The following is an 18466-nucleotide window of genomic DNA, read 5'->3' as shown; positions in this document are numbered from 1 at the left end:
TTATTTACCGTGGCAGCCATTATTTCTAATGGGTTCTATTCACTGGGAGGATAACTATAAAAGAAGTGTGAATGGTGGCATATGTGTGTATGTGCTCACACATAGTTTTACCCTAGTATAATATAACGTGCGAATCATATACGCACATATTATAAAGTATGCATATTTTTACTCCACGAAGGGCCTGATTTTAAAAAGCATTTACTTGAGTAAAACTGAGTTTTTCTTGAATAAATGGACTTTACTCAAATAAGTGGGCTTTTCAAAATTTCTACAATATATGCCATTGAATTGTCCATAGGATTTACTTGCGTAAGGGCACTTTACTCGCATAAATAGATTTTGAAAATTGCTATAATAGTAGTTATATTTGCATGTGTAACTCCTTTTGAAAATTACCCCCAAAATGCGTATGTATGCAGGCCAACGTGCAATTACATGCAATGCATTAAAACCACGTTCTTCAGTGCATTAAATGTGTGTACTTTAGCCACCTATTTTTAAAATATATATGCACGGGGTAATTCTCAAAAGGATTTACACGCATAAAACTGAGTTTTACATGTGTAAATGCATTTTACCCATGTAAGTGGGTTTTTGAAAATTGCTACGATATATGCCATTGAATTGTCCATAGGATCTACCCACGTAAGTGCACGTTACACGAGTAAATGGCTTTTGAAAATTGCTATATGATGTTACATTTACCGATGCAACTCCTTCGAAAATTCACCTTATATATTGTATGTGCGAAAATATAGTACAACTTTAATTATTTCAAGATTCTTTTCAAGCGCTAAATCAGGTGCCAGGCTTACTCGCACGAGTCAGGCTTTACATGCGTAAATCATTGAATTTTAAAACATGCACGTGTGAGTGAAAGTACCGGTTTAAATAATTAGTCCACCAGTTTGCCAAGTCCTTCCCCAGTTCATCAAGACTCTCCTGGCTTTTCAGCCTGAATTCCCCCCCAGTTCACATACACATGTTTATTATCGCTTATACCAGATAATTAGCATGTGTAGCAATACGCAGGTAAGTGTGTCTTTTAAAATAGCAACTTTTGCGCATAACTGTTGGCCCTGCCCCAGAATTCCCCTAGATAGGGATTTTTTTGGGGTGGGTTTTTGTTAATATTCTGCTTTTTGGCACTTCAAAGTGGATTACATTCAGGTATAGTAGGTTTTTATCTATTCCCAGAGGTTTTACAATCCAAAAGGTGAATTTTACAAGCCTGATATGCGCATCAATTAGGGGATGCGTGAATATGTTGGGCTGGCGCGTGCTGTATTGAATTTTAAAGCGCCGGGATACACACGTACATGCAGCTGCATACACAAATGAAAAGATTCCAAAAAGGGACAGGATGTGGTCTGGGCAGGGCATGGGCGTTCCTGGATTTTACCATGAAATTTGTGTGTAAGCATTTATGCACTGCGGCGCATGCCAGAGTGCCCTACCGCGTAACTTTACCTCTGCTATGGATGATGTGCAAGTTGTAAAACAAAAAATTCTAGGCAGATGACAGGGGTTTTAAAGGTCAGGGCTAACAGAGGAGAAGGGAGGCTATGAAACTAGAGGGGTTTGGAAGGTCCCATCCCTTAACTGGGAAAACTGGCAATGTGTCGACATACGTGCCTTTAAAAATTTCCCTATTTATTTGGTAGAAGTGGCATTTTAAAACTGAGCGTACATGTGCGCACAGTCAGGCTATTTTTATGACATGCATGTATATACACACGTTTGTTATAAAATATCTGTGTCCCTGGGCACAGGCTGTTTTTAAAGCTACCATCTAACAGGGTCATTTATCAAATTGCGTTAGGGCCATAACGCATGCAATCAATAACGCAACACGAGATGCGTTGCAAATTTAAAAAATTTAGGCAAAAGAGAGGAGTTTGGGTGGAGTTTATGAAAATGAGGGGTGTTTAACGTTGCGTGCAATATTGTAATGTACGCTAGCGCACAATTTAACACCGGAAATAACACCTTTTTTCCTGGTATTATGCTGTGCATTATGCCCGAATAGGGATTTGCGGGCAGGTGGAGGGGAGGGAGAGAGGGGGGGAGGAGAGAGAGAGAGGGGGAACCTTTGGGGAGGCATACTTATTAGTCAACTTTTTATACCACTGTAAGAGGCGCAACTAGTAATTTGGGGTGAGGTTTTGGTGGTGTGCTAGGTTTTGGGGGGGCAGTTTTACATGCACAGTTTTACATGCACAGGGAAGATTTTATGTGATTTGGAGTGACAAAAGGTATAAAAAGATGAGATTTGTACAATGTACTCTCGACCTAGCTTGATGCACTCTCTATCTAGCTGCTATCAAGCTAGGTTGAGAGTACAATGTACAAATGTCATCTTTGTGTACCTGTCATCACTCCAAATCACATAAAATCTTCACTGATGTCTACTGTGCATGTCAAACTTCCTCCCAAGTTACTAGTTGCCCCTATTACAGTGTTATAAATAGTTTACTTATATGAGAGGCTTATAAAGAATATCTCTCTCTCTCATTACCCTAACCACACCCCTTTTTTAAAATCATGGGCGCTATTTTTGCTATATTTATAGCAAAATTATAAATCTTGGTCTAAGTTTGTAACTTAGGCAGAAGACGATAAAGTGCCCTTCCTAAGGTCACACGAAGCAGCAGTGGGATTTGAACTGAGGTTTGTAACCTTCTGCTCTAACCACTAGGCTACTTCTCCACTCCACTCCCTTTTCTATACATGTATATGTGTGCGTGAAAGTGAAAATGCTGGTGTATTTTGTATGTTTACAAAATACCAAATACGCAAGTAGTGGCTACTTACATGAGTATACACTAATTTGTATGCACTTAACGTTTTGAAAATTCACCTCTGATAATATGTGCTTTCACTTGTTAATGGTGTTGGTATATAACTTGTTGTCCTTTACTTTTGTAGTACCACACAGAAAGCACAGCTTTCTTCTAAGTTAATTTCAACAACTGAGCTCTCCTCTGGCTCTGGAACATATCTGCTAAATGCTGACTTGCTCCCTTGAAAAGGTGCACCTTGGTTACTGTGTTTGCTCTTCTGCTTCAGATCGTCTCGGGGCAGAACGTATGTCCAGGTAACAGCGCTGGGAGTCCCTGCATTGAGCTTGACGTGCTCGGGATACCTCTGGACAGCTGCCATTTTCGCACTAAGCCCATTCATCGCAATACCTTGAACCCCATGTGGAACGAGCAATTCCTCTTCCGGGTTTACTTTGAAGATCTGGTCTTTCTTCGCTTTGCTGTGGTGGAAAACAACAGCTCAGCTGTGACTGCTCAAAGAATCATTCTCCTAAAGGCTCTTAAAAGAGGTAAAAACAAACAAAACCCAAAATCCAAATGTTCTAGCAGAGAATCTGTTTTTAGTCTTGCCAAAATTGGTATCTGTGAGTTTTCTGCAACTGCTGATATGAAACTACATATTATGTCCAATATCTAGATTCCTTTGTATTGCCTTATCATGAACTATGTGTGTCTGTTTCTACATAAGGTAGGAATGTTCTGTTTTTCATCCTTGTAATACAGATCCGTGTGTGTATTATATTTATGACAAAGAATTCCCTAACAATTATTGTTCCAATCAAACAACAAAAGATGCAGCAGTACAGTATCTGGTTAGCAATTGCATGCTCATTCAAAGCCCAGGCAAAGGGGAACAAAGACCAGCGTGGTTTTTAGTTTTATACAGACAAAAGGGAAGCAGCGAGAGCACGTGCATGTGGGCCAACTTAATATCGCCTTTTATTACAACCCATTTGAAAAAGCATCAATCAAATACACAATCAGGCTAATCCAAAATGATTATATAAATGCAGATACTTAACATAATTACTGGGACGTCCATATTCAGAAGCATTTGGCTGGCTAACTCTGACGTTAACTGGCTAAATTAATATTTGGGCACCAATCTGGCTAAATTCCAGTCAGCTAATAAGACGATTAGAATTTAGCCAGCTAAGGGGTAGATTTTCAAAGACACACGCGTGGTTCCTGGCGCATGCATGTGGACGCGGTGATTTTATAACATACACACGTCACCGTGCACATGTTACAAAATACGATTCCCACGCATAATAATAATATTTGCGCATACATGTGCAGATGGGGGGAGGGGATTTTAAAAAACAATGCGCGGTGACGCGAAAAGGCCTTTCCCAGTTACCTCCCAGTCTGCTCCAATTAAGGAGCGGACTGGGAGGGAACTTTCCTATCCCCCTACCTAGCCTTTTTCCCTTTTCCCCTCTCCTCTCCGACCCCTAAACCCATCTTAACTACCCTAGATTTTTTTGTTTTATTACTTGCGTGCTCTAAGGAGCAGACTTAAGTTGTGCGTGCCAGCCGGCTGCTGGCGCGCACTTCCCGGGGACAGTGCAAAATGACACTGTCCCGGCCCACCCAGACCCCACCCCCAGCCCACCCCTCTTTGATGGCCTGGCACTTCTGCACATACCAAGAGATATGCGCATGTCCGGGCTGTTTCTAAAATGCCCTCGAGCACGCATGGCCAGCCACACACGTATCTCCCAGTTTTTGCGCACAGCCTTTTGAAAATTTGGACTTATGTTAGAGGTGTTTTAGGGGCGTAACCGGTAGGAGTTGAGTTAGCCGGCTAAGGTAACTGGCTAACTCTGATATTCAGAGTTAACCAGCTACCTTAGGCCTGGATTTATCAAAATGCACTAAATACCGCATGCGATAGAAAAAGGGGCATGTTTTATGGTAATAGGCAGTTTATTGAAATTTGTGCTAATACCTATGCAAAGAGCTAAGTTACTACAAATTGCGAAAACATTTTTGCACTTTGAGATAAGTGCCAGGAGTGTGGTATTTCCTACATACAACCACTGGGGGACCATGTTTACTATCAGGGCCACTGAGGAGAGAGAGAGAGACTAGCCATAATGCCCCAACACTAGATAGGTATTTATATCTCTATGGGAGGCCCACCTAGTAACTCGAGGTGAGGTTTAAGTATTAGTGTAGGGGTTAGGGGCCACTTTGACATTCAAAGTGAGACATACGAACAGAACAGTGCTCTCTTGTGAAGATTTGATGACCCTCGGAGTGAGGAAAGTCACTCAAAGATGAGATTTGTGCAATGTTCTCTCAACCTAACTTGATGTTACCCAGGTAGAGAGTCCATCAAGCTAGGTTGAGAGAACATTGTACAAATATTTTATTTTATTTATTTACGCAATTTTATATACCGACATTCATATTGATTTCATGTCGGTTTACAATACAGTAAAATTCAGCATACATACAACATATAAGTCATCACTCTTCAATTTAAAACATAATAAAATATGCACTTAGTCAATTAACTATAAAACAAAATTAATAATACCTTAAAATCTAATAAAACTATTACCAATACAAACTAAAAGTTGATAGGCACTAATTAACTTAACTAAAACTGCCTCCTACTAATTTTTGAGGTAAAAACATTAATTAAAAGTTAGTATTAATTAACAATGTTTAATAAAAGTTAGTAGAGGTTAGTTTAGGGAGGAATCTGGACCTGGGGATTAACTTGCTTGGATAAAAGCCTGTTCAAATAACCAAGTCTTTATCAGTTTTTTAAATCTATTTATGTTTGACTCTGTTCAGATATCGAGGGGCAGCAAATTCCAAATTTTTGGTCCAGCCAAATATCATCTTTGAGTGAGTTTCTTCACTCCGAGGGTCATCAAATCTTCACAAGAGAGCACTGTTCTGTTCGTACATCTCAATTTGAATGTCAAAGTGGCCTCTAACCCCTACACTAATACCTAAACCTCACCTCGAGTTACTAGGTGGGCCTCCTATAGAGATATAAATACCTATCTTGTGTTGGGGCATTGTGGCTAGTCTCTCTCTCTCTCTCTCTCTCGCTCTCTCTCTCAGACAGGGCCTGGATAGCATGGCTTGTGCTGTGAGAGCCTCAAATTTACTAAAACCGGCATTTGAAAAACGTGTAGCTAAAATCGGCGTTAAAGCCGTGCAATAGGGCTTCGCAAAATGGTAAACCCAGCCCACTCCCACCCCTAACTCCTCCTCTTTTTCGGATTTGCATCGCACCATACGATATGGTGCTATGGCATGCATTAAAGGCGTTTTCGCATGCATTAAGGGCGAAAACGCCTTATAGCATTTTGATAAATGACCCTATTAGCCAGCTAAATGTGGTCAGGCCAAAGAGCTTACATAAATTCAGCTAAAATAACTTTATGATAGCCGGCTATATTCAATAGCACGGCTGCACTATTGAACATGCCTCTAAAGTTAACTGGATAAGTTTATCCAGCTAACTTTGCTATCCAGACTGTGTCTGAATATGGACCTCTAGATGTTTATCTGAGAAAAATTACTGCTGAGTGATCCCCTATTCTGCAAAATTCCTTCAAGAAGATCTGGTTCATAAAAAGCATACTTGGCATTCCCTAGCTTAATCTCTCATTTACAAGGAAATCTCAAAATAAAGATAACCACAACCGCAATTATCTCTTGCTTGTTACCCAAAATAATCTTGCACCTTTATTGTGTAGATCTAGACAAATCAGGAAATAAAGCAACTTTATGGCCTAAAAACTCTTTTGTTTAGTGTGAATAAACATTTTCATAGTCCAGTTTTTATTTAGTTCTAAAGCAAAGGCAACGCAAAGTTATGTTTAGGATTCCTGCAAAAAAGTAGTGAGACCTAAGCTATCTATAAGTAGATCAGATGTCACATGCGGATTCAAAGCAGGTTCCATTCTGCTACGAACAGGGAGGTAAAAGGCTTTAGATGCAGGAGGAACATTCTTGGTAACATTTTTTAACATGTCTAAAAGTGCTAGCAATGGAGAATTTGAGACATTTAAGAAGCGCAAGTTAAATTTCCTAGCTGATTTTTAAGTCTCTAGTTTGGCACATTTCATTATTATTCTTAATTAGAGCTGCATCATAAGTATATAACTCCTTATATTGAGTCTCAAGCTGAATCAGGTTTTCCCCATACTCTCTAATCGACTGAGCATGGGAATTAACCTGAGTATTTATTTATTTATTTATTTATTTATTTATTTTTATATACCGATGTTCCTGTAAAGAATACATATCGCACCGGTTTACAAGGAACTGAACAGACGCCTCCAGGGCGGAAATACATTAAAACAGTCGCCTCAAGGCAGAATACATTAACACAAGTATACAGGAAAACTATTAAAAGAGAACTTTCATAAACTCAATTAAATGTAACTGTGAACCATATTTAACTCGTTGATAGATGACAAAGTATTATCAGTTTTAACAGATAGAGATCTATTAATATCCACAATAGCTGTCCATTTGTTGAGCAGATAGATGAGTATAGGGCTAAGGTAGATAGATTTAAACAAGAATGTATTTCAAAAAAGATTCAGGAAGCCCAGAACCAGCCTAAAGAATTATTCTACGTTGTAAAAAATATGACTAAACTGTCTGAGAATAATTTTAGTGATGATACTGGAATTGAACCTGATTTAATAGGTCTATTCTTTATTGATAAAATTAATTCACTGGTGCCTTTAAACTTGATACAAGCTAATGAATATGGCTCAAGTGCAATCAGATGAGAATTTTTTGAATAGACAACTACTGATGAGATCAGTAATATAATAGGAAATCATATTTTGTTCCTTAAGTGATTTTTCAAATGCATCATTTAAATGTCTCAGGAAGGAGATTGCACCTTTCATTAATAATCTTGTAAACCTTTTGTTGAGAGAGGGTGAAATACCAGAACAATTGAAAGAAGACATGATTAGACCTGTGCTTAAAAAAACAAAATTGGATAAGAATGATTTTAAAAATTATAGACCAATTTCAAATTTACCCTTTGTGACAAAAATTTTAGAGTACGTTGTTTTGAAACAATTGCAGGTTTTTATGAATAAATATGATGTATTGGATCAGCGTCAATATGGATTTAGATCAGACTATAATACAGAGACCCTTTTATTATCATTGTGCCATGTTTTTTAGGCAACAGTTTGATTCAAGGGTAGAATATATTCTTGTCCTGTTAGATTTATCAGCAGCGTTTGACGCTATTGATCATTCCATTTTGTTAGGACGCTTACATGATCTAGTGATAGGCGATGTGGTACTTAGATGGTTCACTTCCTTTTTGGAAGATAGGAGTTATTGGGTACAGATAGCAGGAAAGAGTGTTTAAAACCTCTACTGGGGTTCCCCAGGGATCAACCTTGTCAGCCTCACTTTTCAATATATATATTGTGCCAATTTATCAAGTGTTAGCAGAACTGGATGTCAAGTACCGTATATATGTGGATGATATACAATTCTATATTCCAATAAAAGGAACCTATTCAAATGCTCTGAGTAAGGTCTTAATTGTCTGTCCCACTTACAGTCTTGGTTGATTAAGAGTAGATGGGTCATTAATATGGACAAAACTGAGATCCTTTATTTGTCAAGGTTTCCATCAGATAATATGCTCAAGCATATACTAATTAACAGTACGAAAATCACAATTTCACAGGAAGTACATAATCTGGGCATTATTCTAGATACTAAATTGTCATTCCGTCCACAAATAAAGCAAGTTGTGAGATCCTCTTACTTTAAATTACAAATACTCTAAAGTTTACGTCCTTATCTAAATGCGAATGACTTAAAGCTGTCATACATTCTTTAGTAATGTCTACAGTCAATTATTGCAATGCATTATACATCAGCTTGCCTTTAAATACAACACGTGCATTTCAATATGTTCAGAATTCAGCGGTGCGAACTGTGGCTGGAATTTCGATCAATCAACATGTGACATCTTACTTTAAAAAAATATCATTGGTTACCTGTTGTCTGGAGAATTAAATTCAAAGTGGCAATTGAAGCCTTTAAGGGTATTAAAGATTTGACCCCAAGTACTTTCAATTCAGTACAGAAATTGTACCAACCCACAAGGACATTGAGATCTAGCTCACAAATGCTTTTGGATGTACCATCTTCCAAAGTAATTTAATTGGACAAATCAAGAGAGAGATTCTTTTATGTGCAGGGACCAACAATTTGGAATTCTTAACCAGGATATTTGAAGGTTGAAACTGGGCTTTTAAAGTTCAGAAAATGGAAAAGCCTTCTTTTGGCAGGCATTTGGAATATAGTAATGGCTGAATGTAGAATGTGAAGCAATAACATGATGGTTACTGTTTTATCAAAGAGGATGCAGCTTTTAAACTAGAACAAAGGAGAAAGCTGACAGTCGCTCTGCAGCGCATGGTTCAAAGGGAGATATCTTCAAAGGATACTAATGATGCATTAGAATTAGGGCATCCCAACAGTGAGGTTCCAATAATAAGAAAAGTAGTCCAAGTGCCTGTAATTAAAAACTCACTAAAATATTCCAATTTATCCCAATCAATTAAAAAGCAGAATGAAAATACAAACAAAAAACACACTTTGAAATGCTTGTATCCTAATGCCAAAAGTCTAAGAAGTAAGATGGGAGAATTAGAATGTATAGCAGTGAATGATGACATAGACTTAATTGGCATCTCAAAGACATGGTGGAAAGAGGATAACCAATCGGACAGTGCTATACCAGGGTACAAATTATATGGCAATGACAGAGAGGAGCATCTTGGTGGCTCTTTATGTCCGGGATGGTATAGAGTCCAACAGGATAAAGATCCTGCATGAGACTAAATGCACAATCAAATCTTTATGGATAGAAATCCCTTGTGTGTTGGGGAAGAGTATAGTGATAGGAGTATACTACCATCCACCTGGCCAAGATAGCATTTCATTGTCCATCTCACTAAGAGAAATTAGGGAAGCTAACCAAATTGGTAGTGCAGAAATAATGGGAGATTTCAATTACCCCAATATTGACTGGGTAAATGTAACAACAGGACATGCTAGAGAGATAAAGTTCCTGGATGGAGCAATTGGTTCAGGAACCGACCAGAGAGGGAGCAATTTTAGATCTAATTCTCAGTGGAGCACAGGATTTGGTGAGAGAGGTAACGACAGTGGTGGGGCAGCTTGGTAATAGTGATCATATTAAGATCAAATTAGAATTAATGACTGGAAGGGGAACAGTAAGCAAATCCACAGCTCTAGTGCTAAACTTTCAAAAGGGAAACTTTGATAAAATGAGAAAAATAGAAAAAAACTGAAAGAAGCAGCTACAAAGGTAAAAAGTGCAAGAGACATGGACATTGTTAAAAAAATACCATCCTGGAAGCACAGTCCAGATGTATTCCACACATTAAGAAAGGTGGAAGGAAGGCAAAACGATTACTGGCATGGGTAAAAGGTGAGGTGAAAGAGGCTATTTTAGCTAAAAGATTTTCATTCAAAAAGGATCCAACAGAAGAAAATAGGATAAAGCATAAGCATTGGCAAGTTAAATGTAAGACATTGATAAGACAGGCTAAGAGAGAATTTGAAAAGAAGTTGGCCGTAGAGGCAAAAACTCACAGTAAAACATTTTAAAATATATCCGAAGCAGAAAGCCTGCGAGGGAGTCAGTTGGACCATTAGATGATTGAGGGGTTAAAAGGGCACTTAGAGAAGAGAAGGCCATCACAGAAAGATTAAACAATTTCTTTGCTTCAGTGTTTACTGAAGAGGATGTTGGGGAGATACCCGTTCTGGAGAAGGTTTTCATGAGTAATGATTCAGATGGATTGAACCAAATCACGGTGAACCTAGAAGATGTGGTAGACCAGATTGACAAAGGAAGAGTAGTAAATCACCTGGACCGGATGGTATACACCCCAGGGTTCTGAAGGAACTAAAAAATGAAATTTCAAATCTATTAGTAAAATTTGTAACCTATCATTGAAATCATCCATTGTACTTGAAGACTGGAGGGTGGCTAATGTAACTCCAATATTTAAAAAGGGTTCCAGGGGCAATCCGGGAAACTACAGACCAGTTAGCTTGACTTCAGTGCCAGGAAAATAGTGGAAAGTGTTCTAAAGAACAAAATCACAGAACATACAGAAAGACAGAAAGGTTTAATGGACCAAAGTCAACATGGCTTTACCCAAGGCAAGTCTTGCCTCATAAATCTGCTTCAGTTTTTTGAAGGGGTTAATAAACATGTAGATAAAGATGAACTGGTAGATGTAATGTATTTGGATTTTCAGAAGGCATTTGACAAAGTTCCTCATGAGAGGCTTCTAAGAAAAGTACAAAGTCATGGGATAGGTGGCGATGTCCATTTGTGGATTACAAACTGTTTAAAAGACAGGAAACAGAGAGTAGAATTAAATACACAATTTTCTCAGTGGAGGGGGGTGGGCAGGGATCTGTACTGGGACCCATGCTTTTCAATATATTTATAAATGATCTGGAAAGGAATATGACGAGTGAGATAATCCGATTTGCAGATGATACAAAATTATTCAGAGTAGTTAAATCACAAGCAGATTGTGATAAATTGCAGGAGGACCTTGTGAGACTGGAAAATTGGGCATCCAAATGGCAGATGAAATTTAATGTGGATAAGTGCAATATGATGCATATAGGGAAAAATAACCCATGCTATAGTTACACAATGTTAGGTTCCATATTAGGAGCTATCACCCAGGAAAGAGATCTAGGTATCATAGTGGATAATACATTGACTCATCGGAGTGTGTTGTGGCAGTCAAAAAAGCAAACAGAATGTTAGGAATCATTAGGAAAGAAATGGTGAATAAAACAGAAAATGTTATAATGCCTCTGTATCGCTCCATGGTGAGACAGCATCTTGAATACTGTGTGCATTTCTGGTCTCCACATCTCAAAAAAGATAAGAGTTGCAATGGAGAAGATACAGAGAAGGGCAACCAAAATGATAAAGGGGATGGAACAGCTCCCCTATGATGAAAGACTAAAGAGTTTAGGGCTGTTCAGCTTGGAGAAGAGACAGCTGAGGGGAGACATGATAGAGGTCTTTAAAATCATGAGAGGTCTAGAATGGGTAAATGTGAATCGATTATTTACTCTTTCAGATAATAGAAAGACTAGGAGGAACTCCATGAAGTTAGCATGTAGCACATTTAAACTATTTGGAGAAAGTTCTTTTTCACTCAACGCACAATTAAACTCTGGAATTTGTTGCCAAGGTATGTGGTTAGTGCAGTTAGTGTAGCTGGCTTTAAAAAAGGTTTGAATAATAATCCTCAACCTTGAAAAAAAACAATCGTACCTCCTCGCTCTTCTTGACTTATCCGCTGCATTTGACACCGTAAATCATGAAATCCTCCTTGAGCAGCTTTCAGACATAGGAATCCAAGGAGAAGCTCACAGTTGGTTTCAATCATTCCTAGAAAATAGATACTACAAAGTCAAGATAAATAATGTAGAATCACCTCCTATTAAATCAATCAGAGGAGTACCTCAAGGTTCTTCTCTCTCCCCTACCCTTTTTAACATCTACCTGCTTCCGCTCTGCCACCTACTCTCCAGCCTCAAGCTAAAACACAATATCTTCGCCGATGACATTCAGATACTTCTTCCCATCACAGAATCACTCCAAAAAACCTGGGCGCATTGGAACAATTGCCTACTATCCATCAATTCCTTGTTATCTAGCCTCAACCTTATACTCAACACAAATAAAACAGAAATCCTTATCATCTCGCCCAACGAAAACCACACACTCTTCAACGTCCAAAGCTCAACACAATCCATAAATCCACCTATCAACCACTCACCTTCAGTCAGAGACTTAGGGGTGCGCTTCGACAATCTATTCAACCTTAAATCTTTCATCCACAACACAACTAAGGAATGTTACTTCAAACTACAAGTATTAAAAAATCTTAAACCACTCCTTCACTTCTATGACTTCCGCTTAGTAGTCCAATCTTTGATATTGTCCAAGTTAGACTACTGCAATTCTCTCCTGTTAGGTCTTCCGCTATCATCCATAAAACCTTTACAGATGGTACAAAACGCCACGGCGAGGCTACTCACTAACTCCAACAGAAGAGATCACATCACTCCAATTCTGCACTACCTCCACTGGCTTCCAATAAAAGCTAGAATCACCTTCAAGACACTATCAATGATCCACAAGGATATTATGGGAAGCGCCCACCTAAATCTTACCTCGCAACTCCGCCTTCACACATCAAAAAGACCTATCAGATATAACTACAAAGGTTATCTACACACTCCCCCGATTAAAACCTCTCTAGCCAAACGAGCACTCTCCACAGCCGGGCCCACCCTTTGGAACTCACTTCCGCCAGATCTTCGTCTCGAAACTTGCCATCTAACCTTCAAGAAAAACCTTAAAACATGGCTCTTCCGACAAGCCTTTCCAGAATCGCAGGAACACTTCGACACAGGACAAAGAACAAAATAGCACAATATAAAGTCCACCGCCAACCTAATACCCTCAGGACCACCAGGACCTTATTGATGGTTTAAAGTAACCCTACACATTCTCTGTTCAATACTATGTTTATAGTTTATTATAACGACCTTATTGATTGTTTAATGTAACGCTACACGTTCTCTGTTCAATACTATGTTTACTGTTTAATGTAACGCCCCCCGGCGACAGTTGTGTTATATGGAAACCGACTTGATTTGATATATATATCAAGAAAGTCGGTATATAAAAACCCTAAATAAATAAATAAATAAATAAATAAATAAATAAGTTCTTGCTATTAATCAAGTTGACTTAGAAAATAGCCACTGCTATTACTAGCATGGGTTATACTTAGAACTTGCCAGGTACTTGTAGCCTGGATTGGCCTCTGTTGGAAATAGGATGCTGGGCTTGATGGACCTTGGTCTGACCCAGTATGGCAATTTCTTATGTTTTTTTTTAATTTAGATTTATATTCTGCTTTTCACACTTTTTTTTTCAGTGCTTCAAAGTGGATTACATTCAGGTACTGTAGGTACCCTATCCCCAGAGGGCTTACAATCGAAGTTTGTACCTAAGGCAATGGAGGGTAAAGTGACTTGCTCAAGGTCACAAGGAGTGACAGCAGGACTTGAACCCTGGTCTCTTGGTTCGTAGCCACTGCTCTAACCACTGGGCTGCTCCTTCACTCCAATATTCTTATGGGTGGTGGCATAAGGTCTAAATCAGATTAAACCACCGTCTGAATTTTTGTGTAACTGTATATATAGTTTGTGATGGTTTGATATATACTTTTTTGTATTTCTGGATGTTTTTTAATTTGAAACCTCCTAGTAATGTTGATAGGTGGTTAATACATTTTTTAAATAAATAAATAAATACATAGTCTCCAAAGTTATCACCGTTGGTTTAACTGGGTCGGTATTGGTGACTAACCCTTTAATCTTTTGAGAGGCAGTTTCAATTAGGTCACCTACTGATCTTAATGACAAAGTTTCAACAGGAGATTTCCTATCCACTGGTGCAGAGTTGCTGACAGCTTCAGGCCCTGAAACCAAAGTCCCTATAATAGTGCCAATCCCAGTTCGTGAAGGAGTACAATGATCAGGGCTAAGTTCCACTAAGAGCGGTGGAAGCCACATATAGCCCATTAGCCCCCTGAACTTACACCTTGATGCGACTACCTGAATGCATCCCTTTCTCTTCTTGCCCATGAGGCATGTCTTAGGCTGGATAACACATGGTAAGGCCCCCTAAACTGAATGAAAAAACTGCAGAAAAGAACAAAATTGCACTCACAATTGAATCACCAGATTTTCTTAAGATCCCTCTATACTCGTGAAGGGTTTTGCCAGGGGCACACACCTTACGTATTGCACGTTCAGATGCATGTCACAGGTTGCGGCTCTTACAGAATACAAGCGGGCACTTCTGGATGATGTCAGCTAAGCCAGGTTAGAGCATCCCATCCCCTGGCTGGAACAGCAACTTCCTGGGCTGGAGATGGAACAATGCAGTTTCTTCTGCTCCAAGGTATGGGCGATCCCCTCACCTTGCTGCAGGTCATGGGCTTATCCAGTGCAAATGGGCACTGCTGGAAAACATCAGCCGGGTCGGGGCATCAGTCCCCCATCTGGAACAACAACTTCCTGGGCTAGAGATGAAACAATATAGCCTGCTTCCTCAGTGATTCCCCCCAACTCGCCCCGTTAAAGCCCAGATGTAGTACATTTTTCCCCCTTAGATACAAAATGGGAAAAAACCTTTAGTATATCGAGCCCCTGAATTCCTGCCTCCAAAAGAGTTTATAATAGTTATAAATGGATCAAGCCAGATAAACATGACACAGAATTGCCTGAACTCACATGTAGTCCTTTTCCTCTCCCTCCCACGTGCAAGATCCCTTCTGTAGGCCCATGCACCCTTCTCTCTCTTGAAGGGTAAGGAAGAGAACTGCAGTCTTGTCCTCTTCTCCATGCTAAGGGGACTGTGCACAAGTCCAGAGAAATCCCTCACTCTGCTTTCTTGTGGTTAGGAGAGGAAGCAGTTCCCTGGTTCAGATGAATGGTGAACCTAATCTTGTTTGAGGTAAATGGTTCACATTCACTATTTTCTTATCTGGACTGAATTATTCCCATCCCTTTCCCTCTCACTTTGAAGAGGATCAAAATGACTTAAAAAATTGCACTCTTCTCTAACTTTGCTGATCATTGTGCCTGAGGTGCTGCTTTATAGCTGCAGTACTCAGGATTATGAAACTAGGATCAGAATACTCCATTTCATAATAAATATGGTCTATAGAACACTGAAAATTCTTATTGGAAATGGCTCTCATATGGTCCTAATCCATTTTCTGAACTGCTGTTTGATTTTTATCTGTTCCTGTTAAAGCACACATCTTATCAGTCAGGATCATGCAAGTTTTTCCATCGACTATTAAGCTTTGTTGCTGAGCCAAGCACACCGATGAAAACCAAGCAGGGTTTTTCAACTTCATTCATCATCAAACAGAAGGAAATGCAGTTCCAGCTGTGGAATGCTCACTTCTCATCATGATGATGCTGAAAGGAGAAAGGACCCAGTTCGTCTTGCCTGAGGTTGGCTGTGACAAGTGAACTCAGCACACCTGGCTTGGCTAGAAAGTCCCAGAAATAGCAGAGTGTGTTTGTGTTCATCTAGCAGTGGGTTTGCCTTACTCAAGGAATATTTTAATATCATTTCACAGACTTGTCATACAGAAGAAGGCATACACATTTACTGAAAACATTGAGCCCTATATTCAGAGACCTATCCAGCTAAGTGGTGGCCGTTGAATATTTGGCTATCAGTGGCCAGCCACCACTTAGCCAGATAAGCTACTTATCTGGCTAAGTAGATAACCAAATATCTAGTGGGTGGGTAGTGGTTGGATCAGGGCGGCACTGCTTATCCATCTAACGTAGCTGGATAAGTAGCGATATTCATACTTATCCACTTAAGTTAACCGGATAACTTAGACCTGTCATAGGGCAAGTCTCCCATAACTGAATATAACTTATCTGGCTAAGTTGCAGCTGTGCTGCTGAATATACCATGTAAATTAGTTATATATTTTTAACTGGCTACCTTACTTAGCCTTTTTCTGTTGAATATCTACCTACTAGTAATACACATTCAAAGGAACTGAATTAGCACAAGTGTAAAAACTTATGATCTGTAGCGTCAGTTTGTCAAGGGTTTGACATAAGTTGCTGATCTTTTGTCATCTTTTTGAAAACATTCATAATAAATTTGCTTCTAAAATAAAATAAAATTTAAATTTTTGAAAGCTTTCATTGACTCTCCTCATACTTGGATTGGTAGAGGAGCTGAGGAATGCTGACTGGGAGTTCTTAAAGACTGCACTAGGACCTTTAAACATTAGTAGGGAAGGGGAGTTTGCAAGGAAATGTGATAGCCTGGGAGAGGGAGGAATCTGGGTTTTTCAGTAATAAGGAAGATGACTTGGGTAGTGATGGTAAAAACACAAAATTATAAGAATCATTATTTGTGGTCCTCCCATGATTCCCATCTTCATCATCAACAGCTGTCTTTGAGACAAAGGTTGGCAACTATGCTGTGCCAGTTCTTTCTGTGCTCTGGTTGTCTCCTTGTTTCATCCTGCTTCCAGATCTTAGTCTTTTTTTTTTTTTTTAATGTTGTCACTCTAGACTGCTCTCTGTTTTCCTCTGTCTCTCTTGGCCTCTATCATGACCCATCCTCTTTCTATAAAATGATTTGTTGTGAAACTGTATGCAGTACAGGCAGGGCTATTATAATGTTTTGAGCTGCACAAATATGTTGAGGTCTAGGGCAGGATTTCCTAACCCTCTCCTGGAGCCACACCTATCCTGTCGTAATGAATGTGCATAAGAGAGATTTGCATGTACTGCGTCTCCAATGTAGGCCAATTATCTTGTGCATATTCGTATCCTGAAATCCTGACTGGTTTAGGTGTTCCAGCAGGAGAGAGGGTAGGGAAACACTGGTCTAGGCTTCTAAAAAGTTGCAGTATTTCATGTCTTCACACTTGAAATATATCATCAGTCTTTGGAGGGGGAAAGTTAGAGAGATAGATATCTGAAAAAAAGAAATCATCCCACTCAGTCTGTTTATAACTCTACATTCAGACAGAAACAGGAAGTAATGCATCTGCAGCTCCAACTGTATAGTATTCCAAGGCTATAAATAAATAATTATTCAATCTGTCACCGGAGACGAAGGTAGAAGAAGTCAATACAGTATGTGAATCATCTCTCTTATGCTTGTAACGCATACATGGCCTGATACATAATTGCTATAAATATCTGTTCTTGGCTGATTTGTCCCAGAAGATAGGTGCTGCTTTGTCATGTATGATCCTTTTCATTGCTGTATGACTGCTACAAAAGCTGAACTGTGCCACACCTTCTTCTCCAAATGTCCATGCCAGTCTTGTGCAATTTAATTTAAAGCGATAAGATTTTAAATAAGGGATTTGGGAAGGCCTGGATGTGTCCATGGCATTGCATTAACCTCAAATGAAATATAGCCCCAAGTCAGAGAAAGTTCCTTTCTAAAGGATCCTGGGTGTTAAGTTGCCTGTACTCAATACTCAGGTTCTATGTAGATACCTATCAATGGCGCCAATATAACAAGCAGCGGTAAATGTGCCGCTGGTTTCAGTGCGTACTGTGTACATGTTTATACGCATGTTTTCCTGTGCAAACCCTAGACGGGTATGTAATAAAGGATTTGTGCACAGGAAGAAATGTGCTTATAAACCTGTTTACCAACCCACGGCTTGTTCTGCGCAAGTACATGTTAATGGCATGCAAAGGAGGCGATTGTCTAATCATGGGCAATGCAGAGAGTCATGCAAGCAGGGAGATTGGGTTAGTGCACGTTTTTTAATGCAGGTTTTTAGTGCCTGGGTCAGGGCAGGAGTTAAGTGAAAGCACCGGTGTGGAGATCAGTTTTTTCATGCTTTTGTGGGTCAGCCAATCAGCGGAGGGAACTGGTAGAGAGACGGTAGCTTCTCTGTGAGGCAGAATCGCCATTCGGCATTTCACACTCTCACTGGCAGTCGGAGTCCAAGCTTGAA

At 39.4% G+C, this 18466-nt stretch overlaps 1 protein-coding gene across 1 annotated transcript in view; it reads left to right on the top strand.

The window, feature by feature from the left end:
- Positions 1-18466, top strand: part of PLCE1 (phospholipase C epsilon 1) — a 401333-nt gene that overhangs the window by 360658 nt on the left and 22209 nt on the right. Inside the window, exon 27 of the mRNA XM_029610717.1 lies at positions 3073-3334. Coding sequence (XP_029466577.1) covers positions 3073-3334 — 262 coding nt within the window. The remainder of the gene's footprint in view (positions 1-3072; positions 3335-18466) is intronic.

Source organism: Rhinatrema bivittatum, chromosome 7 (genome assembly GCF_901001135.1).
Source record: "Rhinatrema bivittatum chromosome 7, aRhiBiv1.1, whole genome shotgun sequence".
NCBI classification, from domain to species: Eukaryota; Metazoa; Chordata; class Amphibia; order Gymnophiona; family Rhinatrematidae; genus Rhinatrema; species Rhinatrema bivittatum.
This window is presented reverse-complemented; position numbering and strand designations above follow the sequence as displayed.